This window comes from Thamnophis elegans, chromosome 15, assembly GCF_009769535.1.
Source record: "Thamnophis elegans isolate rThaEle1 chromosome 15, rThaEle1.pri, whole genome shotgun sequence".
NCBI classification, from domain to species: domain Eukaryota; kingdom Metazoa; phylum Chordata; class Lepidosauria; order Squamata; family Colubridae; genus Thamnophis; species Thamnophis elegans.
Genome location: NC_045555.1, coordinates 211,364 through 233,486, shown reverse-complemented (window position 1 = coordinate 233,486; position 22,123 = coordinate 211,364). Strand labels below are relative to the sequence as shown.

The following is a 22,123-nucleotide window of genomic DNA, read 5'->3' as shown; positions in this document are numbered from 1 at the left end:
GGACAACCGGGTTTCGTTCCTGCGCGCATGCGGGAGCCTGGGCCGCTCTGGCCCTCGCCCTGAGGGAACTTGGAGGGCAGAGAGAAGAAAAGAGGCGGCGTCGGTCTACGAGACTAAATTGGGGGGGGGGGGGCGGAGTGGAAGTCCCCCCCCCGTGGAAAACACCCCCCCTCGCTTCCCAACAGCCCTGCTGGGTAGGCCAGGCTGGGGGGGGGGGAGGGCCTTTCCCGCCCAAGGTGCCCATTGGCCTCTATCTCAGCTTGAGTGGGAGGGGGGGTTACTTCATGAACTATAAATTATTATAAGTGTATCTATATATCTAGTTATATATTTATCTCTATATCTATCTAAATATATTATATATCTATCTAAATTATCTATATCTATCTATCTATCTATATCTATCTAAATCTATCTATCTATATATCTATATATCTAAATTATCTATCTAAATTATCTATGTATCTAAAATCTATCTAAATTATCTATCTATCTAAATTATCTATCTATATATCTATATATCTATCTATATATCTATATATCTAAATTATCTATCTATCTATATCTATTTAAATTATCTATCTAAATTATCTATCCATCTAAATTATCTATCTATCTATCTATCTATCTAAATTATCTATCTATCCATCCCCCTACCCGTCCATCTGTCTGTCCCTCCCACCTTTGTTATGAGGAGTAGCCCAAGGTGGCGAACAGCATCCAATCCTCCTCCCTCCCTCCTCTTTTCCCCACCACAACCATCAGGTTGTGGGAAGTGGGACCCTCCCCGCATCTCTTGCCCCACGGTGGTGTTTCAAGCACAGGGAGAGTTCGAGGGTCCCTCAGGGGTCTCCGCAGCTTCCTGGAGTGGAGAGGTTGGAGGGCTGAGCTCTTTGGGAGGAGGGGGAGAGGGAGGGGGGGCTGTGCACAAGGGCCCCCCACGTAGCTTAGAGACTCTAAGGGGAGGGAGGGAGAAGGCTTCCACTTTCCCTTCCAGGTCCAAAGCAAGGAAGAGTCGGCCCCTTCCCTTGCCTGGCCTTGGGGAGCCAGTCCCATTGGGGGACCCTGACTGACCCCTAGGGGCACCCGGACCCAGTAGTCCAAACCCAGCCCCCTCCACCTAATGCTGCAGGAGCGGGGGGGGGGGGTCTACTGGCTTCTACGCGGTGTTTGCATCCCTCCAAAGCCCTTTGGTGGACCTTCTGGAAAGGGGGCAAGCCCCAAACTGCAGAGTTATGTCCTCAGCAAGCTGTGAAAGGAAAGGCTTTTAGGTTTGCATGATGTAGTTACCCCAATAAAAGAGAGTGTTTGTGGCTCAGGGTTCAAATGAGGGAATCTCTGGGCTTGGTGGTTTTCTTGCAGACGTTTCATGATCCAACTAGGTGGTGACAGAGAGCAAACCCTTCCGGCACTGATGGTGTTATCTAATTGGGCAATGAAACATCTGGAAGAAAAGAACCAGGCTCAGGGAGCACCAAGGACCCCCACAGTCCTCTCCCCCCTCTCCCCCTCCTCTAGCACTGTCGATGTCACCTATTTTGGGTAACGAAACATCTGGAAGAAAAGAACCGAGCTCAGAGAGCACCAAGGACCCCCTGTAGCCCTCCTGGCCTCTCAGCATCTGGAAAGGCCAGCAGCACCCCCATCCAGTTAACCGGGGGGGGGGGGGCTTGTTTTAGTTGAAGCTTTGCTAACTGTGTTAGCTGGGCTGATTATGACCGTCTCCCGATTACTGCATTGGATCTGTCCAGAGGTTCTGCAGCGATCAAACCAATGTGGCACCAAGAGCTGCTCCAGAATCCACTGGCAACTTGGGAGGTTTTCTTTGGAGCTGGGGGGGGGGGGGGGAGGAACGGATAAAATTCATCCCCAAAAGACAAAACAGTCCCATAATGCAAGAAATGGCACTTTAGCACAATAGTAGCACCAAGATCGGCTCTTCCGTCCACATTTTGCCAGGGTGCCAGGAAGTATTTGGCAGCCCAGGGAGAGAAGAAGAACAGAACTGGCAGATGTGTAGAAGAAGTTGAACCGAAGAGGGAGGATGGGAGGAATGGAGTCACTTGAGCCATTGAGAGGAAGATTCCTACCCCCCCCCCCTCAACCTCCCTCCAAATAAACCCTTTGGGAAGAAAAAAATTTTTTTTTTCTTTTGGAAAAAAGGCCGCTTGGCTAAAATCCTTGCATTTCAAAGTCAGCGGAGGATGATGAACAGGAAGGGAGGCAAAATCTGATTTTTGGCAGAAGGCTGAGAGAACGGTGCAGCGCCAAGGAATCGGCTGGCCCGGTTTTAAAAAAAATTAAAATCAAAGTGAGCCGGTTGCCATGGCCACCCTCTCTCGCCTCTCTCCCCCCCACTCCACCTGCTTCATCTGTCAAGATTTTTCTAGAAATGAATTGCCATGGCAGTGGAGAGAAGATCTAAAAATAATGCCACCCTTTCATCTACCAAAGCATCTCTCTCTCTCTCCCTCTATGCACGTCTGACTTTATATAACAGCAGAATTAAAAGGACGATACGTGAGCACAGGCGGATATGTTTTCGTTGCATAGAAATATTCAGCCTGTCCTCCCAAGTTGCTAGTCCTGGCTGTGTGCTCCCCAAAGGCCCCGTGTCCTGGGAGTGGAAATCCACCCTCCACTTCCACCCCAGTGCCCCCCCCCCCAGGCCAGCTCCCATTTCTGCAAGCCCCAGGGAGGCAGATCTTAGTGGCATTTGAAGCAGGGGCTCCTTTGGGGCCAAGCCCCAGCCATCCCAAGCACAGAGCGGGGGGGGGGGGAGGCTTGAAATGTGAGTCTTACATCCCTCCCCCTCCCCCATTTCACTCTTTCCCAAGCCCCAGACTCATTTTCCTTCCCTGGCGCTGGGAATAAATGGGGCCCTGGCCCTGGCTTCTGCAATACCCTGGCTTCCCATTTAATTTTTTTAAGGTTACATCTTTACGCGAAGGAAAGGGAAGGCCGAGCCCGGGTGAGCAGGCAGTGACTGGCGGTGCCACTCTGTGGTTGGGCTCAGGCACGGTTGAGACGCTGTGATTTTTCTCAGAAGGGGGGCAGCCTTTGCGAGACACAGAAGCCGATTTCCGTCCTGCAAGCAAAGGCTCTGTCCTAATTAATCCCGGAAGCAAAACGAGGGACTTTTTCATCCTTCTCTTCCATCATCGTTAAATGCAACCCTTCCCCCCCCCTGGTCTCTTCCAGCACGGCTGGGGATGATGGGACTTTTATGCACCCCCAAACAGAGCAAAATAGAACAAATGAAGGGACCTTGGAGGTCCTCTAGTCCAGTGTTTCTCAACCTTAGCAACTTGAAGATGTCCGGACTTCAACTCCCAGAATTCCCCAGCCAGCGAATGCTGGCTGGGGAATTCTGGGAGTTGAAGTCCGGACATCTTCAAGTGGCCAAGGTTGAGAAACACTGCTCTAGTCCACCCCCACCCCCCACGTATGCATCTCTTTCTGGCCATTGTTTGGGGGTACTTTGATTTATTTCTGTTGTATCAGAAATTGTCACAGGTGGCCCAACAAGCTTTGGGTTCTTTTCCCGAGTTTCAATCGCCCCACGCAAGCCTGTGTTCGAATTCTACGCTTAAGGCTAAGATTCTTGACTCAACAAACTCAGATCCCCCTGAAATGGAACTTTCTCAAGAAAACCGTTTACCTTCACATGGGGAGTGGAGGCATCATCCCTCTATTTAACTGAAACTCGGGATGGGCAATTTTTCTGAGTGGGACTGTCCCATTTGGCCTTTCTGGGCTTCGGGAAACTTCCTCTACCTCACTCAGCTGATCACTTATTTGTTTTTTAAAATTTTAATTTTTTCAAATCCCATTTTTATTTTTTTATAAATAACTCACCACTTTCAGAATTCAGGGTTAAAGGCAAGCTGGTTTCCTCCCCAGTTTCTTTCATTTACCCTCTTTCCCCAAAAAATAAGCCCTCCCCGAAAATATTGCAACACAGCAGCAGCAGCAGCAGCCATGAGGTGACCACCCTCACTGCCTCCCACACCTCAAAAATAGTAAGACCTCCCCGAACATAAGGCCAAGCGCTTATTTCAGGGGCCAAAAGAAAATAAGACCCTGTCTTATTTTGGGGGGGAACGGTATAATTTGGTGCTATGTAGCAGAGGGGTCTCCGTGGCTGCCTGGGGAATTCTGGGAGTTGAGGTTCACACGTCTTCAAGTGGCCAAATTTGGAGACCCCTCTGCTATATAACTACCAATATTCTCCCAAAATTAACCAAAGCGACAGCTGACGTCTCAGGATAGCTGATTCTGGTGTTTAACTTCTCTTTTGTTGTTGTTGTTATTGTTGTTAAAAATAGGTAACAAGGTTCTGCCTGTCCCTGGCGTAGTGGAAAGAAGGAAAGATGTGGCGTTTTGACCTTCCTCCCAAAAGAACATCGGAAATCAAAGGTACTGAAAACTCTCATTGTTTTATATGCAAAATTCCTGCTAAAATCCAGGTTCTGGTCGCAGCAGGGAAAGAGCCTCTGGCAGCCTCAGAATTCCTTTCGGTCTTGAAAGAGGTTTGAGGAAGAAGAGCCCAGTTGTGTAACCAGCTGTGGGTCAAATGACAGCACCCCCAGCATTCTCCCCCGATTCAGTGCTCCTTAAAATGGGGGTTCGGGTTGTCTGAGGGTCCAGTCCTGCGTTTACACCCCCCCTCCCTCTCGCCCCATCCTTTGTCAGGGTCTGCAGTTAGGCAGCGCAACTGTGGCAAAACTATCTTGGTGATGCCAAGCCCAGGGGGGGGCTCCGTGCCAGGCTACAGCAGATCCAGGGAGACCCTTACCAAGCGAGGCAGCAACCTGCCCTGTGCTTTGGGCAGAAGGAAGGGGGCAGAAGGGCCTCGGCCAACGTCCTGGACCCCCCTATTGTCTGAAATGGATTCCTGCTTGAGCAGGGGTTGGACTAGAAGACCTCCAAGGTCCCTTCCAACTTTGTCATTCTGTTACACAGAATAATGGGTGGGGAAGCTGGCAGGAGAGCTTCTGTGCCAGGAGAGAACCAGCTGCCGACTGGCTCGTCCCTTGCCGCCTTTATCCCTGGTTTTCGTCAAGTGCCTACGTGGTTTTGAAAGCATGAGGACTAGGAACTTAGTCACACATTCAGTCATCCTGTGTCCCTCGCAGCTTCTTGTCCAAGGATGTGCCTACCCTTTGCTGCCCCAGGGAATGGATCCGTGCCAGGGGGGAATTGGCAGCACAGGCACAGCCAGACTTCCAGCCATAATTCAGTTTACAGGCTGAACACGCAGATGAGCTCTTGGTTGACCCCTTTTTTTCCTCCACTGAGAGAAGCAAATATTTTGCATCCAGAACCTTTGCCAAGCGAAACGCCCCCCGTCCTGTTCCAGCCCACCCTCTGTTCTGCCCCATACCTCTGGGAGACCAAGCCATGCCCGTTACTGACCTACAGAAATCAGTGGGGCCTGACCAGATCCATCGATTTGGGGGGGGGGGCTATTCCTGAGTTGGGAACCAATTTTCTTGGTTTGGGGGCAAGAGAGGAAGCCCCCTGCCGTCTCTATTTAACCCTCCTCCCCACCTGCACAATTTTGACCTCCAAACTGGTGGGAACCAAGATAAAAGAAATGCAAAATGTGGTTTCCGTACTAACCAACCTCTGCAGATACCCAGAGAGAGTTTATTTAAAGGCGTTTCTCCCTCCCTCCCCCCCCCCCACATTTTTTGTAGTTCAGCAAGTACAAACACCATCCTCTCTCCCTCCTCAAGGCCACCAAATATGCAAAAACTGCCCCCCTCCCCCCAATGTACCAAGAGTCCCATCCTGCTGAGCACCAGCTCACAGGGGCTTCCTTCTTCTGCCACTCTCCAAAATCCACAGAAAAGGACGCAAAGCTTTTGGTTGTTTCTCACCAAGCCAGAAAAAGCTGCGATAATGTGAGGCTGGACAGACGGTGGAACACAGTGGACAAGCATTGGGGGAGGAGGGTTGGGTCTCGATTGTCAAACTCTGGATCTGTTGCCAGGAGGGAACAGCATGGAAGCCCCCCCCCCCCCCAAACTGGTCTCTCCTGCCCAAATCTCCAGGAATTTAAAACTTTAAAAACTATGGCTTGGGCCCTCCTAGCGGGAGAGGCAAGGGAGCTGCCGGCTAGGTGTCCAGGAGGCCGCCTCCCCCACCGGCAGCGCACCTCGCAAGCTGCAGAACTGGAATTCCCGCACCAAAGTCTGAATCTCCGGCCGCTCCAGGCCCCTGGTCATCTTGGCGTCGGGAAGAAGGGGGCCGCAGGGGTGGCCGGCCGGGCTGGTCGGGCCGAGGCTGCCGATGGCACAGAGGACGGTGGTGCGGGTGGCCAGCCAGTCGTGGGTGGCCCGGGTGGGCGTGCAGAAGGCGGGCCGCTCGTTCTTCCTCTTCTCCTTCTCCCCTTCCTCCTCCTCCTCCTCCTCCTGGATGGAGCTGAGCCGGGGGGCGTTGCGGCCTCGCTCCGGGGGCGGCCGGTAGGGGCACTTGGCGTTGAGCAGCCGGCGGAGGGGCGCCAGCGGGACCACCGCCTCCCCCAGCAGCTGCCGCTGGAGCCGCCGCGAGTCGCTCCGCCGCTGCAGCCGCTTGAACTCGTTGAAGGCGGCGGCCGAGGTCTGGAAGAGGAGCCGGGCGGCCGCCTGCGCCTTCTCGGCCCGGGAGAGCAGCACGGCGTGGCAGCGCAGCGCCACCGCCTTGTTCTTCACCTGGTGCCGGTAGACCCAGGCCAGGACGCGCGGGTGGCGCCGGTCGGCCCCGCAGAAGGTGATGCGGTGCAGCAGGTAGGCGTGGCCGGGCCGGCGGCTTTCCTTGGCGGCGCTGGCCGGGCGCAGGTGGAGCCCCTGCGGGCCCAGGCTGAGCTGCATGCGGGCGCCGCGCTGGCCGGCCTGGCTGCGCGCCCAGAGCTTCTCCACCGCCGCCTCGGCGCAGCCCTCGCCCTTGGCCTGCAGGGTGGCCGCGTTGCCCAGGTAGCAGACGCGGAAGGTGGGCTCCTCGGCGTTCAGCTGCGCCGTCCGGCGCCGGCCGCGGAACAGCCCGCCCAGCGCCCCCGCCGCCCACAGCTCCGGCCACCAGCCCAGCAGCGAGGCCAGCAGCGAGGCGCAGCTCAGCCGCGGCGCCCAGCCCTTCCCCGGCCGCTTCCGCTCCTCCGGCCCCACCAGCACCCACTTGTCCCGCCGCCAGGGCAGCAGCGCCGCCGCCATGGCCGACCACCACCGGCGCCCCGGCCCCGGCTCAGCTGGGCTCCTCCGCCGCCGCGATCGCCCGAGCAGCAGCAGCAGCCGCGGCCGAAGGAGGAGAAGCGGCAGGCACGGCGATGATCCTGCTCCGCCTCCCAGCCCGCCCCGGGCGCGCGCCGGCCCTGCGCGGCTCCCCCTCCTTCGCCCCCCCCTCCGCCCCCGTGTCCGCGCGCACGAGGGGGGGGGTCCGGGTTGCGCAAAGGGGCCGCCGGGCAGCTCCGGAATGGGAGGGGGGGCGATGAAAGAGCCGGCGGCGGGTCGGGGGTCCCCTAAAAGCGTCCGCGGTCGCATCGCCTGGCGGCCTTTTCCATCCATAGAGCCCGGAAGACGGAGGGGCCAATCCCTCCCTTTTGATGGAGAGAGGCTGCTGAGGGAGCCCCCCCCCCCGCCCCGCTTCCCCTTCGGTTCTGATCGTCCTTGGCCTCTAAAGTGGCCCCGCCAGAATTTAATCTGGTGCCCCGTCTCGGCCTTAATCTGGAGATGGAAGCCTCGCTGGCCATTAGCTTCAAATTGCCCAGCCCCGTATCTACTCTGCTCCTGTCCTTTCATCTGGGCAGATGGGAAGACGAACTTTGGACCCCCAGAAAATAGGGGCCTTAGATGCCCACAAGCTTAGCAGCTGTATATGGCAACCCCTCCCCCCAACCTTTCCTTCTTACTTATTTTGTGGGTAGGTGGGTTACAACTCCCCCCCCCAAAACCAGCTAATTCTTCCAGGTGGATTTTAAAGCTGAAAATAGTGGTGGGCTGGTTCCCCCCCCCCTTTCAATTCTTTGTGAATTCAGTTAGAAAGGGGAAGATGGCATGAACTCCTTGGGGGGTGTCCAATGAAGATTTTCACTAAAAAAAGGAAGAGAGGGAGGGAAAGAAAGAAGGAGAAAGAAGGAAGGAAAGAGAAAGAAGGAAGGGAAGGAAAAAAAGAAAAAGAAGGAAGGAAAGAAAGGAAGGAAGAAAGAAGCAAGGAAAAACAAATTTGATATTTTCTCAAAAGCAAGAAAATGAAAGAGGCTGAATCTGACAGATTTGATATGTCTGTATGGATGGTTGCCATGACGTTGCTTCCTCCTCCTCCTCCTCCTCCTCCTCCTCCTCCTCCTCTTCCTCAGGAGGAAGGAGCTGGTGGCTTGTGTGGATCCTGGAAGCGGAAAAGGAGAGATCCAGGGAGGGGCGCATCTGGAGGATGAATGGATCTGTTTATCAGATTGGAGGATCTGAACGCACCCAAAGCCTCTGGGGGTGGGGGGAGCTGTGGGGGGGGGGGAAGTACAGACAGTGAGCAGCTCAGCAGAGGGGACCCTGACCACAAGCTCCCTTTGGGAGGCAAGGGTGGTCTGCCCCCATAACCAGGATAAGCAGGGGAGCATGGGGGGGGGGGGGTTTGCCCCAGAGGAAGACTCATCCCAGCCTTCCAGAGGAGATGTTTCCCATCTGAATCGTGCCTCATCTTTCCAAATTTCAGGTTCAGATTTTTCCCCCCTTTTTGGTAAATTGCGGCATAAGGGATTCTGGCGCCTGTCCATCCTTTGGAAACCCTCAAATGTGGTTCCTTTGAAGAGATCGATGCAAATAGCATGCAGTGGGCATAACATGGAGACATAAAGCAGAGGCTCTTTGTAATCCAGACCCATCTCTGGTGGGGTGTGTGGATCTTCTGGGGTTCTCAGGCGTGTGGAAATTGGGGGGCTTCAGGAATGGGGGAGGGAGGGAGGGGGTATTTAAGTCGTCAGTTCCCTGCAAGGGGGTGGGGCTATTGGGGGTCGCCTGCCTGGCTCCTTAAGGGGGCAGTGGGTGGGTGGGTGGGTGGCAGGAAGGGAGGGAGGTGCTGAAGGAACAGCTCCCCACAGTAGCTGTCCAGGCTGCTGGTGCTCCAATTCTCCTCCCTTTCGGCCAGAGCACAAATGACCTTTGAGGCTTCCTCCGCGTGAGCAGAGTTCCCTTTTTGAGTAAAGTAAGAATTATATGTTGGGGGGGAGGGGCGTCAGGATTTTAGAGATGCTTCATGGCCCAAAAAAGGCTGGGAACTCCAGGGCTAGAGCCAGCTTCTTCGAGGCCCTCGTTAGGGCGTCCCAGATATTTGGGACATGCAGCCCCTTATTTCTGATCCTCAGAGGGTCCCCTAAGGGCTGCACCCCACCCACGAGGAGAACAGGGAACAGCCAAAGCCTGGAACTATGATTGGGGGAGGCCGCTGCTTAATGAAATGAGGCTGACTCGACTTATGCTAAGCCCAGAGGAGGCTGCAGGGAAACCTCAGCATAGAGATTGGGCAGGTTTTTATCTGAAACGGTAAATGGGGTTTCCTGCCTGAAGCGGGGGGGGGGAGTTGGACTAGAAGACCTCCAGGGTCCCTTTTTAGCTCTGTCATTCTGTTATGTGGAGGCTGGTGATGGAAGGAGTGGGAGTTCAGCTTGGATTCTCTGCCTTTATCTTCATCTAACAGGAAGGCAATTTGGCTATGAGAGAAGGGGGGACTTCAGATTTTGGGGTGATGTTTGGGTGGCTGGGTTAGGTCACCTGTGGGGCTAACCATCTGACAGGCTCTCTCACTTCCGGAAATGTGTGTGAGTCCAGCCAGTTGTGGTTCACTTAGAAAGCCATTGCTCAACAAATGATGTTTCGGTGTGACGTTTTGATCAGCCCTCCCTTGTGTACATGCGCACATACACACACACACACCCGCAGCCCCCATCCCTTGCGTGGCAGGAGGATTCGGGCCTCTTGTGCCCCCAGATGAGCTGGGCTCCGTCTCTTAGCAACCCGGCTCTCCAGGCTGCCATCAATGAGTGGGTTTTCGTAATGCCTGCATCACCGTCACATGTGGATTGTGTTAAACGGAAGGCAGCCAGGCCCTCCTCCTCCCTTGGGGGCCGCGGAGCCTGAGACTCCCACCCTCCCGCTCTCTGCAGGAGGAGCCGGCTGCAAAAATCAAGAACAGCTCCTGGTCTGCGTCATTGCTGGCACCCCGAATAAAAAAGAAATGCAGGAAAACAGAGGGAGGGAAAGGGGAGGGAGGGAGGTCAGGAGGGAAGAAGGAATATGGAGGAGGGAGGGAAGGAAGGAAGGAAGGAAGGAAGTGGGGAGTGGAGGAAAGGGAAGGGAAACAAAAACACCTCTGGAGCTCAGAATACAGATTCAGAGCAGTGTGTGTGTGTGTCTGTGTGGCAAGCCTTTTCGTTCCAGCTTGACAAATGCCATCCCTGTTAGGTGTTCAGCTTCAAAAAAGCTGAGAGAAGCTTCCAGTAACATCAGGATTTATCCCTGTGGCACCTCCCCCCTCTCTCTCTCTCTCTCTCTCTCTCTCTCTCTTTGGCAGATGTGTTTTATTTTGGGGTCTGTACAGCTTCCGGTTGTGCTGAATACATACAACCTACAACAGTTTTCTTAAAGTTGTTGCCCGTCATTGCAGAACTGCGACTGAGAGGAGGCCGGGGGTCTAGGGGGTGGGGGGGCTCAGCCCCAGGTCTTCTCTGGGCTTCTTCAGAAGAGAACACGGAGAGGGCCGGGGAGGGGATGATGGGCACTTGGCAGGGGAGGGCAAACGGGATCTCTGGCAGGGAGCTTCCAGCCCCCCGTGGGCCAGTTTCCCCTTGAGAGTCACGGGACTGGAGCCCGAGAGATCCAAGGCAGAAGGAGAACACGGCCCTTCCTGCCCCCCCCTCATAGGGAAAAACCCACAGCCACTGCCAGGCTCTCCAGCCCTCCCCCCCCCAAAGGAGCGTGAGCGGCATCCCCCCCCCCCCCCGAAGGCAGCCCTTATTTCTGGAGAATGGTCTTGTAGATCCACTTCTGGAAGTTGGCCACGGCTGTGTAGACCCCAGGGTAGCCAGGGCTGGCGCAGCTGTGGCCCCAGGAAACGATGCCAAACACACGCCCGTCACACACCAGGGGACCCCCGGAGTCACCCTGGGGAGGAGGAGGGGAGAGAGGAGTCAGGAGATTCATCAACAACCCACAGACTCTCCAAGGAATCCTCCTCTCCCCCCCCTGAAAAAAGGGACAGTCCGGCCACTTTCTGGAACCAGGTTGGGGGCCACCACCACCCCCCCGCAAGATCTCCTGTACCTGGCAGGCGTCTTTTCCTCCCTGCCCAAATCCGGCACAGATCATGTTCTTGGTGATGTAGCCGGCGTACGAAGCGGAGCTGTTGCACTTGCAGGGGGAGACGAGGGGCAGCCGGACGCCGCGCAGGGTGTCCGATGCCCTGCCCCCGACAGGCGTGGTGTAGCCCCAGCCGGAGACCTGGCAGAAGCGGCCGGCCCGAACCTTTGCCCCTTGGCGAGGGACCGGCACGATGGAGATGAAGGGGCTGTAGGCCACCGGCCGGCTCAGCTGGTGGGGGAGAGCAGAGACCCTGAGTGGGGGGCTGGGGTCAGGGGGCAAGGAAGCGCCCCCACTTGTTCCCCCAAGGGGCCCTGCCAGCTTTGGGGGCACTGCAGGGTCTGCCAGGCTGAACTCCCATGAAACGCCCCCCCTCCTCCCCCCCAAGAATTCCCCACTGGAGCATCGGCTCCCTCTCTCCCCCCCCCCCAAATGGCTCTCCTCCCCCTGAGAGCCGAGCCCCCCAACCAAGGGGTTGGGCCCACCTTGATCAGCATGATGTCCGCGTTCTTCGAAGAGGCGCTGTATTCCGGATGGACCACCAGGCGGGCCGGCCGGAAGACCTGCTCGGTACCCTCCAAAGTGGACAATGAATATTCCCCGGCCACAATCAGCATCTGGTTCCCTCTGCAAGAAAGGCGGGTGGTCTGGGGCAGGGGGCCAGAGGAGGGCAGGGGCCGAGGGGAAGGGAGGAGGGGGCCGATAGCCACGCCAACTAGAGGCTTCTTTAAGACTTCATAGCCAGCCAAACTCGCTTAACAACTGTCTCACTGAGCAAGCAAAATGCTGGGCTGAATTGTGGTCGTAAGTCAAGGACCACCTGCACAAGGGCCGGGGGGCCTCCTCCTTACCCGCTCTTGCAGTGGGCAGCGGTCAAGACCCAGCGGCGGCTGACCAGCGCCCCCCCGCAGAAATGGAAGCCGCTCTTCCTCTTCAGAGACACCAAGTACTTGGAGGAGTGGGGGGCCATAACGTAGCCCCCGATGATGCGGGGGGAGTCCATCTCTCGGTCTGCGGGGAAGGGGAGACGGTCAGCAGTCCAGAACCGACCATCTCTAAGGGGACGCTGCTGGCCCCATCATTCCCAGCCCCAGAGCAGTTGACAAGCCCTCCCTAGTCCCTACGGCCCCCTCCCCAGTTAATGCCATTCCTTCAATGGGGATTATTCCCCTGATCCGGCCCATTTCTGGCGCTCTGGGGCTCCATTCGGCAGATTTGAATCTTGCGCACCAATTCACCATCTTCCATGAACAGAAATGCAATAAAAATTATTTTCTATCTACTCTGGAAGGAAGTTCAGCTGGCGGGTTTTGTTTTACAGGCAACGTCTACACGTTTTTATGTGCCGGGCAGTTTATTGTGGAAATCTTCCTGCTGTGATGTCTGCAACCGTCTCCTTTTCAGGTTGAAATGGGGAATGCGCTTTTACTTTTGGGCTGTTTTAAGGCACTGGTCACTTCTGCTGCTCTCTGGCCCTTTCCAAAAGGATGCTGTGGTGTGGTTGACCCCAATGGCAAACCCCCACATTAGCTGCATCTATACAAACCAGTTGGTGGCTGCATTAAATCCATGGGATTCACACAGAAGGTGTATTACATTAAACCTTTTCTTCTACTAAAGCCTTTCTATTTTTTTTTCTCTCTCTCTCTCTCCCTCCTTCCTTCCTTCCTTTTCTCTTTCTCTCCTCCCTTCCTTCTCTCGCCCCTCCCCACAGAGCAACCTTTTTTTTGGCTACTCCTGATATTTCTTGCCCAGGAGATACACGCGCATCCATTTATGCATCCAGAGCTGCTCCCCCCCAATGTTTCTAGCCCTTCTGACAACTTTGCAACCTGGAGCTGCCTGGGCCCTTTAATTGCCAGCCACCTTCCTCCCAGCACTTCCTGAGCTTCTTGACAGTCTCCTCACAAACAATTAAGCAATTGTCTGTAGTGTTACAGTCGTGCTCCCCAGCAGGATGTTGCTTTTATTATTAGTTTCCTCTTGATCTTTCCTAGGAGGGGGGGGGGGAAGGGAGGCTCCATTCTCAAGCTTCTTTCCTGGGTCTGGTGGTGAGTGGGAGGCCCAGAAGTTAACTAAAAGCCCCCCCCCCCCCCCCGAGGGCTATTTGTCATTAAACAATTCATCATTTATCTGTACGACATTAATGATCCCATTTTTATTAAAGCTGGGATTGAAGTAGGAACACATTTCTGAGCGAGTGCCATCTACGGAAGGATTTCGGGTAGCAAATGAAGATGGGAAGATTTTTCTTCTTCTTTTTCTCTCCCACCCAAGATTTACACGCCCCCCCCCCCCCCCAACTTCAAACAACTCAGCAGAAAGCCAGCATTAAATCTAAAGTGGGCTTCCCCATTGATTCCACTTGGCGGGAGTCCTGTCTGATGGGGGCCCAAGGGAAAACTGAAGGAAAATGGCCTTTTCCTTAATTTAGGTGGGCAGACGGCTTCCTTTTTCTTCGACAACATTTGTGGTCAAAATGAGGAAATGTTCCCCCTTTTTCGTAATTCACCATACAGACCAGTCCACTCCGTTGGCTGGAGTCTCCAGATGCCACTGGATTCATACCTGGCCATTCCTGTCCGCCTCCATCACTGGCAGAAGGGGGTCCCGTGTGGGGGTCCCGCACTGAATCCTGTTTGGCTGCCCCGGTTTCTGACCCACTCCATGGAGCTGCTGTAGGAAAAGGTACGGCTGAAGCCCCTGGTTGACCTACGGATGGATGGAATTCACCGTTTCCCTTGGTCCCTTCCACCTGGCACCGTCTCTCCGGAGCTCCCAAAAGGAAATCCAGAAGGAAGATTTGCAGATTTTTTTAATTCTTTGTATCTCCCCATGGAAAGAAAGAAGGAAGGAAGGAAGGAAGGAAGGAAGGAAGGAAGGAAGGAGGCATATTCTTAACACGTGATATAAACAGTCCTTTAAAAAGGTTTTTAAATACAGAGAGATAATAACCTCAGTAAAGACCACATTTAACCGCCTGGAATTACCCATTAAACTTCTGTTTATCTTGATGTACGAATATGGGGAAGATGGATCACAGCCTATTTTCTCCCCCTGGCTGTAGTTAAGGGGTGAATTTCCAATTGTTTAACAAGAGAAAAAAAGGACAGGTTAGAGGAGAGAAAGACTTGGACTAATCACCCAGTGATTACACCTCATTTATAAAATAAACCTAATTAGCTATACAAAAAAAAAGGGGGGGGGGAGAAATTCCTAAGCCCCAAAGGAAAAGCCCTTTCCTTTTGCCGGACCAAAGCAAGCCCCCCAAAAGGCCAAGAGGCTTCCTGGTGGGTGCCCTAGGAGGGTCTTGTGAAGGGGGAACAAGGGTGTAAGCCCCTCTGGGAGGAAGGACTCACCGCTCAAGGAGAAGAGGAGCGAAAGCAGAAGCCCTGGACGCATCCCACCTTCCTTCTGGAAGCATCTGCTGAAGGAGAGGGGGATGCCCAAACCGTCCCTCTCTTCTCCGTCCCGGCTCTTCTTTCCGTTGCCATAACGACCCCCATCCCAGGAGCCCCGTCAATGGTCCACTGTCCTCGAGGTCCTTCAGGGCACCAGCACCTGCCTGGCATCTTCCCCCTGGCCGTCTCAGCTTCCTTCCTGGGCTGTGCCCTCCACTCGGGCCAAGCTCAGGTTTCTCGGCAGGCTCGATGGCATCCCGGAGGCCCCGGCATCCCTGCTTGGCATGGAGAAGGGAGCATCTGCCGGCAGGCAGCAGAACCAATGGTGCACAGCCTGAAAAGGGATGGCCCCCTTGTCAAGACCAGACCTGCTCCGAGTTCGGAGAAAGCCTCCAACGGTCCTTTTTGCCCTGGAGATGAGAAGAAAGGCTCACGGTGGGACTTTCTGGACCACCCCCACCAAGGTGGTTCTCTGGCGGAGCCAACGGGCACGCATAACTCATAGGACTATTGATTGACATCTGCCATCTTAAATTGACGACTGGCGTCCTTCTTTGCTGGTAAGAGCTGGGCTTTTCAGCAGGAGCGGAAGGCAGCCTTCGCATCCTTCCCTCGGCTCTTTTTTCCATCCTACAACAAGGACCCTGCGAGGGAGGCCGGGGCTACTCAGGGCCTTTCCCCACACCGCCCCTCTGGCAACTGGGGGGAGGGGTTTGAAGTGGTCTGGGCCAACCGGAGGTCCCCGGGTTTAACCCCCACTTTAAAAGGTTCACTTGGAAGCCACCCTTCAGCTCTCATGACTGGCAGCAGCTTTGGAGTCCTCCCAGCAGGGGGTTGGGCTAGAAGACCTCCAGGGTCCCTTCCAAAGACTCTCTTCCTCTGCTCTGTGGAAAGCTGGAGGCAGGGAAGGACCCAGGGAAGCCCAGAATGAGGTGGGGCCTCCTCAGTTTCTGGATGGGCATGGGAGCCATTTGAAAGCAGCCCCCTCCCCAAAGGACCAGCGTCCCGCGTGGTGTTTCCGAAGTCTTTGGCCAGAGAAAGAGAAAAAGCCTGGAAACCCCCCCCCCCCACAGCAGCCGAGGTTCCTCTTTTGGTTTGATTTTGAAAGAGGCTCAGCGCCTGGAGACAATAAATCTTGGCTAAAGAAACACGCTCTGGGCTTGACCTCTCTTGGTTTAGGCCAAGGATCCCCAGAGCGGAAGGGAGGGAGGGAGGGAGGGAGGGAGGGAGGGAGGGGAGGGGAGCCCTCTGAAGGGGCCCTTGGGGTTTTGGGGCGGGATAAGGAAGGAGAGGGATCTGTTTCTGGCTTGCCTTCTTTTGCAGAGGACAACAATTGGGTCACAGCTAATCCCACTGGCCTTTCATGGGGGCAGAAAGCCAACTCCTCTCCCTCCAATCTCCTTTTTCTCTGAGTTGCTTTCATCTGCCCCCCCCCCATTGCCTCAGACCCCTCCGGCGCCCTCTGGTGGCCCCTCTGGTGGCCCCTGGGCATCCCGGAGCTCCTCTGTCACTTGTCACTCCCAGGACGGGCAAAACCAAGTCCCTGCTTGCTGACCGCAACATTTAAAACCAAGCCAGAAGTGCCGGCTAACTTCAGCAGCAGGTTGGAGCCGGTTTATCATGTGTTGATCAACAGAAACAGCCTTTTCCTCCTCCCCTCCCTGCTTTCTGACCCTCCTTAATTTGGGTCCCCCTGAATCCCACAGCCAGGGACCCCCCCAAAGCACCCAACAGGAGCCCCCGTGGGGTGGGTGAGAGGAGGGGAGAAGGGCCACCTTCCAGAGAGACCCACCCGATGCCTCTGCCCTGCTTCCCCCCTCCTCAGCCAGCGTTTGATGCCCCCCCACCCAGAAGAGCCCTGGGGGCCTCAAGACCAGTCAGGCAGAGACGACCTCCTCCAGGGTGGCTTCCAATCCCCTCAGTGGCTGCCCACCTGCCTTGCTCTTCTGTCCAGGGAGTTTCACAGGGAGGGCGCATTCTGCCTCTCCGCACACACACCCCATCTGTGTGTGTGTGTACCTGGAGCCTCTCTCCCGCGCAGGTAGTGCTTGACTGAAGGCCCCCCCTTCCCTCCCCCATCAGAATTCCTCCTGCTGAGGCAGGAGGCGCCTGGGAGGGCCCCCCCTCATTGTGCAGCCTTTTCCCTCCGTGGTTGTTAGGGGAACCTCTGGAGTCCTTAAGTGGACCTGGCTTCCCACATGAACGTGGCTTGTCACAAGGCCACAAGTGGCCACCACTCCCAAGCGCCTCCGAGGTTGGCAGCCCCTCCTCCTCCTGTTGCCCGGGGCATTTGTTGGCATGAAGCAAGGCGGGAGGGGAAGGAAGTCCCAGCCTCCTTGCTCAGAGGGGACGGCAGGCAGGCGGAGGGTGGACGGGGGGGGGGGGGAACCGCAGCCTCCTCTCAGAAGGGAGCAGCATCGGAGGCCACGGGGGGCACGGAAGAAGCTCTCGGCCCTGCAGCCAAGGAGAAGCCCCCCTCTCCCCCTCTCCTGGATCTCAGCCTGGGAAAGCAGGTGTGTGTGTTGTGGGGGTTGGGGGGTGGATAAAGGCTCCCCAAGGCCTTCAGAGCAGGAGGAGGGTTGAGGAAGGGTCTGGGTTCAATCCTCGGGGATTCAAATGAGGGTATTTCTTGCCCTGCTGGGCACGATGGGCTTGGGAACCCAGGCCTTTGGAAGCGCCACTCGCTTCGTTACTCCCGTCTGAAATCGGGGGAAGGAAAGGGGCTGAGATTCTCAGGTGTGACAGAATTGGGATATCTCACCGTTCTAGTCCTCAGTAAGGTCTGTGCCCGGGCCATTGGCCGCTGCCGGCTGGGAGAAGAGAACCATAGCAGAAGGCCGAAACTGTTGGTAGATGAAAGCAAAGTTGGAGAAGGGGAGCAGGGGAAGATAGAGGTCAGCATGGCCAAATGAAATTTTCCTTCGTTTTTGGCCAAGCATCTTCCGTGCAGGCCTTCCCCCCCCCGTCTCCCTTTCACTTTATGGGAAGTTTTACAGGGACATTTTTTCCTTGTAGGGAAGGAGAGAGTCGTGTCAGGAGCAGTTAAACAGTCACTCGTTCCAGTTCTGGAATCCCTTGAACATTAACTAGGAAAGAGGGGACGGGATCGCCCTTCAGCCTGACTCGGCCTGAGCCCGCGGGAAAGAGAGAGGTGAGCCGAATGGGGCCCCTCCGATGGCCCTCAGCCAGGCCAGCTGGGACTCTGGACTCCACCGCCCTGGGCCCCTTCTAGCCGGAGTCCCCTCAGCAAACCTGTCCTGCATAAACCCAGGAGAAATCGGGGGGGGGAGGGAGGGAGGGAGGGAGGGGTGTTTGGTTTTCCAATGGAGGGATACAGGGCGGCCTTCCAATTCCTGCAGGTCCAGCAAAGAGCGAATTCGGAATATCGAATGTAGAGAAATGCATTTCTATCCAGGGGTGGCAGAGAGCCAGGAAGAAGCCCTGAGGCAGAGAGAGGAGAATGGGGGGGGGTGTCTCCCCGTGTGGGGAGGGTTACCTGGAACGTTGCATTGGTGACTCTATCGGCTAACAGGCTAATCCCACCTTTCTTCAAAGGCTAATGAGGAAGCCTGGGGATGGCTACTTTTACATGTATTAACCGAGGGAAGAGCAAACGGCCCTGGGAATATTGCCGGCTCTTACAGCCTCCACCAGAACCTCCGAAGCAGAGCCGGGTTGGTCCTGCCCAGCCGGCCCTTCCCAGCAAGGAGGATGCGGTGCCCTTCCTCTCCTCCCCGGAAGTCGCCTGGGCAGAGAGATCAGGGCACCTGGGCGGGTGCAGTGTCTCTCTCTCTCCCTGCGCACTGCGGCCACGGCCGGCTACCCTCACCGGCTCCTCTTGGCCGGAGCTGCTTGGAAGCGGCAAAGACTGGTCCTTCCCCTCCCTCCCCTCCCTTTCCACGCCCCACTGCTTCGCTTCCCCCACCGGCCCCTTGCAGGGAATCCCTGGAGGGATTTGCCAGCTCAGCCCTCCCACCAGCTCTCCTTGGCATCCGGAGAAGGATGGCAGCTCTGGCACGGCTGCTGCTGGTCTTTCGCTACGGCTGAGTTGGCAAAGCCTGGCGGCTACCTGAGCCCCAGAAGCCGGGGGAGAAATCCCACCCTGCTTTTGTCGTCCTCCAGCAGCCAGAATTGAGGCTGGGGGCTGAGGAGGGCCGGGAGGCTGGCAGCAGGGGTGGGGAGTGGTGAGAAGGCGGCCAGGGACGATGCCCACCCACCGCCTTGGCGAGGCGAACGAGAGGTGACTTTCCTTCCAGTGAAGGGGGGCGCAGAGAGCGGGCGACCCTCCCTCCAGAAAGATTCCCAACCGAAGCTGGAAACCTTTGGGGGGGCACCGAAGGGCTCCTGTGCCGAAGCTCCCCGCTGACAGGCCAGGGGGGGCCCCTTTCCACAGGAGGCCCCGTCACCTCCGATGCTGCTGGGGCCCCGACGCTGGGAGAGGGAAATCTCACGCCCCCTTGTCTCCTTCCCTTCCCCCGGTGCCATCGAGGGTAGGGGGAGCTCCAGGCCATGGCGCAGGAGCAGCGGGGCAGCCCCAGGGACGGCCTCCATCCGGAGGGGCTTCAGCGCCTTTTGGCCGCCTGCCAAGAAGCCAAGAGGTTCGCCTACTGCCCCTACAGCAAGTACCCCGTGGGAGCAGCCCTCCTGACCGCCGAGGGGAAGATCTTCACAGGTGAGGAGGCCGAGAGCCCCATGGCCCGCCTTGTGGGGGTGGCAAGCAAAACAGGGGCAGCCCCCCCTCCCCCCGCAAAGCCTAGTGTTCACCGTCCTTTTGCCCTGAGGGCAGAGGCTGGGTGAGTCAGCTGCACCCGCCCTGCTCTTCATGCCCAAGATGCCACGGTGGCATCAGGGAAAGCTGCAGCAGGAGCTCTGGCTGGCAAGAGATGCTTAGCTGTGTCTGGAGGGCTCCAGGCCAAGCGTTGCTCTCCCTGGGGGGATCCTGGATTCCCCAGCCAGCATAGCTGCTGCCTGAGCCCAGGAGGACCCGGCTTAGCGACTGTTTCCGCAGCCTGTTCTAAAACGCCCTCGATGGCGCTTTCGCCCCTTCCAGGTTGCAACGTTGAGAACGCCTCTTTCCCGCTGGGCGTCTGTGCCGAGCGAACGGCCATCCAGAAGGCCGTGTCCGAAGGCCACACCAAATTCCAAGCCATGGCCATCAGTTGGTAGGTGGGCCGCGTCCTCCTCCTTCTTTTCCCGCTGAGCAGGGTGGAGTCCCAGGAAGGCCCGGAGCATCTCTTGGAGTGGGGGGGTGGGGGGCCTCAGAGGGTCCTGCAAACCCCAGTCATTTGGTTTGCTGCAGATTTGGTTCATTTTCCAAGCCAAAACCTGGGTTAGTTGAGCGAAGAGGGTAAAGGTGCCAAGGCAAGCCTGACCTTAACAGAGTTTTGGATGTCTTCCCTTCCAAGATTCAGCCAGATAATTTTATATTCCCTTCTTCTTTTAACAGCAACAGCCGAGAGTCCTACGCCCTTCCGTGTGGAGCCTGCAGGCAGGTCCTCCGAGAGGTAAAAACGCTTTAACCCGCCTTCCTCCTAAAAAAACAAAGAAACTGCTTTTTTTTTAACTGTTTTCCTTTCATCCAGAAGTGCTTTTTTATGTCCCTGTTAAGTCCCCCCCCCCTTGTGTCCTGTTCATCCCACCTGGCACCTCCTCTTGCAACCGTTGGCTTAGTTCGGCCTTTCCAGAGGGATCTGCTTGGCTTCTGCAGCAACTGAGAAATGCTGATCTTTGCTTAAACTGAGCAGGTTTTGGGGGTTTTATTTGCAAAGGGTAAAATTCTTCAAAGGTTTGTTAGGTTTACCGCTTTCAAACTATGGCCAAAAGGCTGCTGGCAAGTGCCCCCGGGGTCACGGAGTTTGCATTTTATTTCCAAATTTTTCTACCCTTCCCTCTTGAGCAACAGATGACCCATTTCTGAGCCAGCAGACGCTCAGAGGGGCGGGAATTCTCCTAAACGCGTCCCTCTGTCATCATCTCCCCAGTGTGTAACGTTGTGGTTGTGGGGTTTTGTGCAGAGGAGCCAGTGTTGCCAATGGGGGGGGGAAGGGAGGGGAGGGGGCCCTTTGGGGAAGCCCCTGCTCTTTCACCACTGGGACTTCCTCTCTAGGATTTGGGCTTGGGAAAGGCCACTAAAGCCCTTCGTAACCGAGCACAAACCACAGGCGGTCCTTGAGTTACAGGCATTTGTTTAGTGAACGTTCAAAGTCAGAACAGCAGCAGCGGAAAAAGCGAGTTTTTCACGCTTACGCCACCATTGCAGCATCCCCCTGGCCCTGGGGATCATATTTATGACGGTTGGAGCATCCGGGGGTCCGTGGGGTCCCTTTGTGGCAAGCGCTGGATGCCGGCGGGGAAGGCAGCTGCGTCACTCACTTAACGACTGTGGCAAGGAAGATCATAAAATGGGGCAAAACTCACTTAAAAGCTGTCCTGCTTAGCAATGGAAATTTTAACCTCAATCCTGGTCGTAAGTCGAGGACCGTCTTGAGATTCATGAGCCCTGTGGATTTCGTTTTCCCAGTTCGGCCAAGAGTGGGCGATCTACTTGACCCGGATGGACGGCACCTACATCCAGAAGACGCTGGAGGAGCTGCTGCCTTTGTCTTTCGGGCCGGAGCACCTGAGCTGCTAGGTGGGAAGGAGGACGGCAGGGCGGCTGCTCGGCTTCTCCCCACCTCCAAGGGCCCGAGATCCCCTGAACGCCTGGTGGGCCCCCCCAGCCTCCGGAGCCCACGGAGGCCTAAACCTCCCCTCAAAAGGGAGGCGGCTGCACCCTTTGGAGGCTGGCATTCCCAGCAGCTGCTCCCTGAGCAACCGGGATTGTTAGCGTCAGTTCGAAGGTCTCCAGAACTCTTTTAAAAATATATATATATACATTTTATTCATAAAAGTCCCTGCTTGGTTCTAGGCAGTTTTCCCAGAAAGGTCTGCCTGAATCTCAGGTGGGGGTGGGGGTGGGGGAGCTGCCTTGAGACAAAACCCTTGGCTCTTTTATTCTGCCCTGCAAGAGGAAGGGAGGGGCTGTACATTCGTAGCGAGGCAGAAGTTGCCACCTTACCTCTTAGAAAACCACTAGCCAGGATATTAGGAACCAGAATAGCTGGTTTATAAGAAAAAACCCACAAACCACACGGCTGGCACACTTTGCAAGATACCCGTGTCATGGGGTGAAAAACAATAACAAGCGTAAAGGTTTAGGGAGCTGAAATCCAAATAGCCAATCAATATTACCTGTTAGGAACGCTTTATTAAGGGGAAGGGCAGAGGGTTGAAGGCGACCATCCCTTGACTATGAAAACGGCTGTAAGGTTTTAATCTTGGCCCTGGGCTGCCTTTCCCAACCTGGGTCCCTGGTACCAAAATAAAAGCATAATTCTGCATCACACCCTGAGTCTG

General features: G+C 55.9%; 3 protein-coding genes across 6 annotated transcripts; 1 reads left to right on the top strand and 2 right to left on the bottom strand.

Moving 5' to 3' along the window:
- Positions 1–26: 26 nt before the first annotated feature.
- On the top strand, positions 27–22,112 carry CDA (cytidine deaminase). 4 transcript variants are annotated; one of them, XM_032231635.1, is made up of 7 exons: positions 27–194; positions 4,329–4,419; positions 17,744–17,879; positions 19,223–19,400; positions 19,779–19,890; positions 20,175–20,232; positions 21,249–22,112. In XM_032231635.1, the coding sequence occupies exons 4-7, from the start codon at positions 19,238–19,240 to the stop codon at positions 21,357–21,359; spliced, it is 444 nt and encodes a 147-aa protein (XP_032087526.1). In that variant the 5' UTR covers positions 27–194; positions 4,329–4,419; positions 17,744–17,879; positions 19,223–19,237; the 3' UTR covers positions 21,360–22,112. The 4 variants fall into 4 exon arrangements, with proteins under 4 accessions (XP_032087526.1, XP_032087524.1, XP_032087523.1 ...); XM_032231633.1 differs by lacking the exons at positions 27–194; positions 4,329–4,419 and adding exons at positions 16,783–17,241; positions 17,505–17,622; XM_032231632.1 differs by lacking the exons at positions 27–194; positions 4,329–4,419 and adding exons at positions 16,783–17,241; positions 17,498–17,622.
- Positions 5,616–7,341, bottom strand: FAM43B (family with sequence similarity 43 member B). The gene has a single exon (XM_032231629.1). The coding sequence runs from the start codon at positions 7,191–7,193 to the stop codon at positions 6,096–6,098; it is 1,098 nt and encodes a 365-aa protein (XP_032087520.1). The 5' UTR covers positions 7,194–7,341; the 3' UTR covers positions 5,616–6,095.
- On the bottom strand, positions 10,970–19,115 carry LOC116518310 (trypsin-like). Its single transcript, XM_032231630.1, has 7 exons — positions 18,225–19,115; positions 14,687–15,138; positions 13,896–14,003; positions 12,179–12,338; positions 11,813–11,954; positions 11,292–11,558; positions 10,970–11,132 (listed from the first exon to the last, which is right to left on the bottom strand). Exons 2-7 carry the CDS (start codon positions 14,727–14,729, stop codon positions 10,983–10,985), a joined length of 870 nt encoding a protein of 289 aa, XP_032087521.1. The 5' UTR covers positions 14,730–15,138; positions 18,225–19,115; the 3' UTR covers positions 10,970–10,982.
- Positions 22,113–22,123: the final 11 nt, after the last annotated feature.

What these genes read in the sequence shown, in the direction of transcription:
- FAM43B (XM_032231629.1), bottom strand. Translation starts at nt 7,193, where the DNA reads ATGGCGGCGGCGCTGCTGCCCTGGCGGCGGGACAAGTGGGTGCTGGTG.
- LOC116518310 (XM_032231630.1), bottom strand. Translation starts at nt 14,729, where the DNA reads ATGCGTCCAGGGCTTCTGCTTTCGCTCCTCTTCTCCTTGAGCG. An exon ending in GCTCCTCTTCTCCTTGAGCG is followed by an intron (nt 14,004 to 14,686) that starts GTGAGTCCTTCC and finishes CTTTTCCTACAG; the next exon opens with CAGCTCCATGGAGTGGGTCA. An exon ending in GAGGAAAAGACGCCTGCCAG is followed by an intron (nt 11,133 to 11,291) that starts GTACAGGAGATC and finishes CCTCCTCCCCAG; the next exon opens with GGTGACTCCGGGGGTCCCCT.
- CDA (XM_032231635.1), top strand. Translation starts at nt 19,238, where the DNA reads ATGGCGCAGGAGCAGCGGGGCAGCCCCAGGGACGGCCTCCATCCGGAG. An exon ending in CGAGGGGAAGATCTTCACAG is followed by an intron (nt 19,401 to 19,778) that starts GTGAGGAGGCCG and finishes CGCCCCTTCCAG; the next exon opens with GTTGCAACGTTGAGAACGCC. An exon ending in GCAGGCAGGTCCTCCGAGAG is followed by an intron (nt 20,233 to 21,248) that starts GTAAAAACGCTT and finishes TCGTTTTCCCAG; the next exon opens with TTCGGCCAAGAGTGGGCGAT.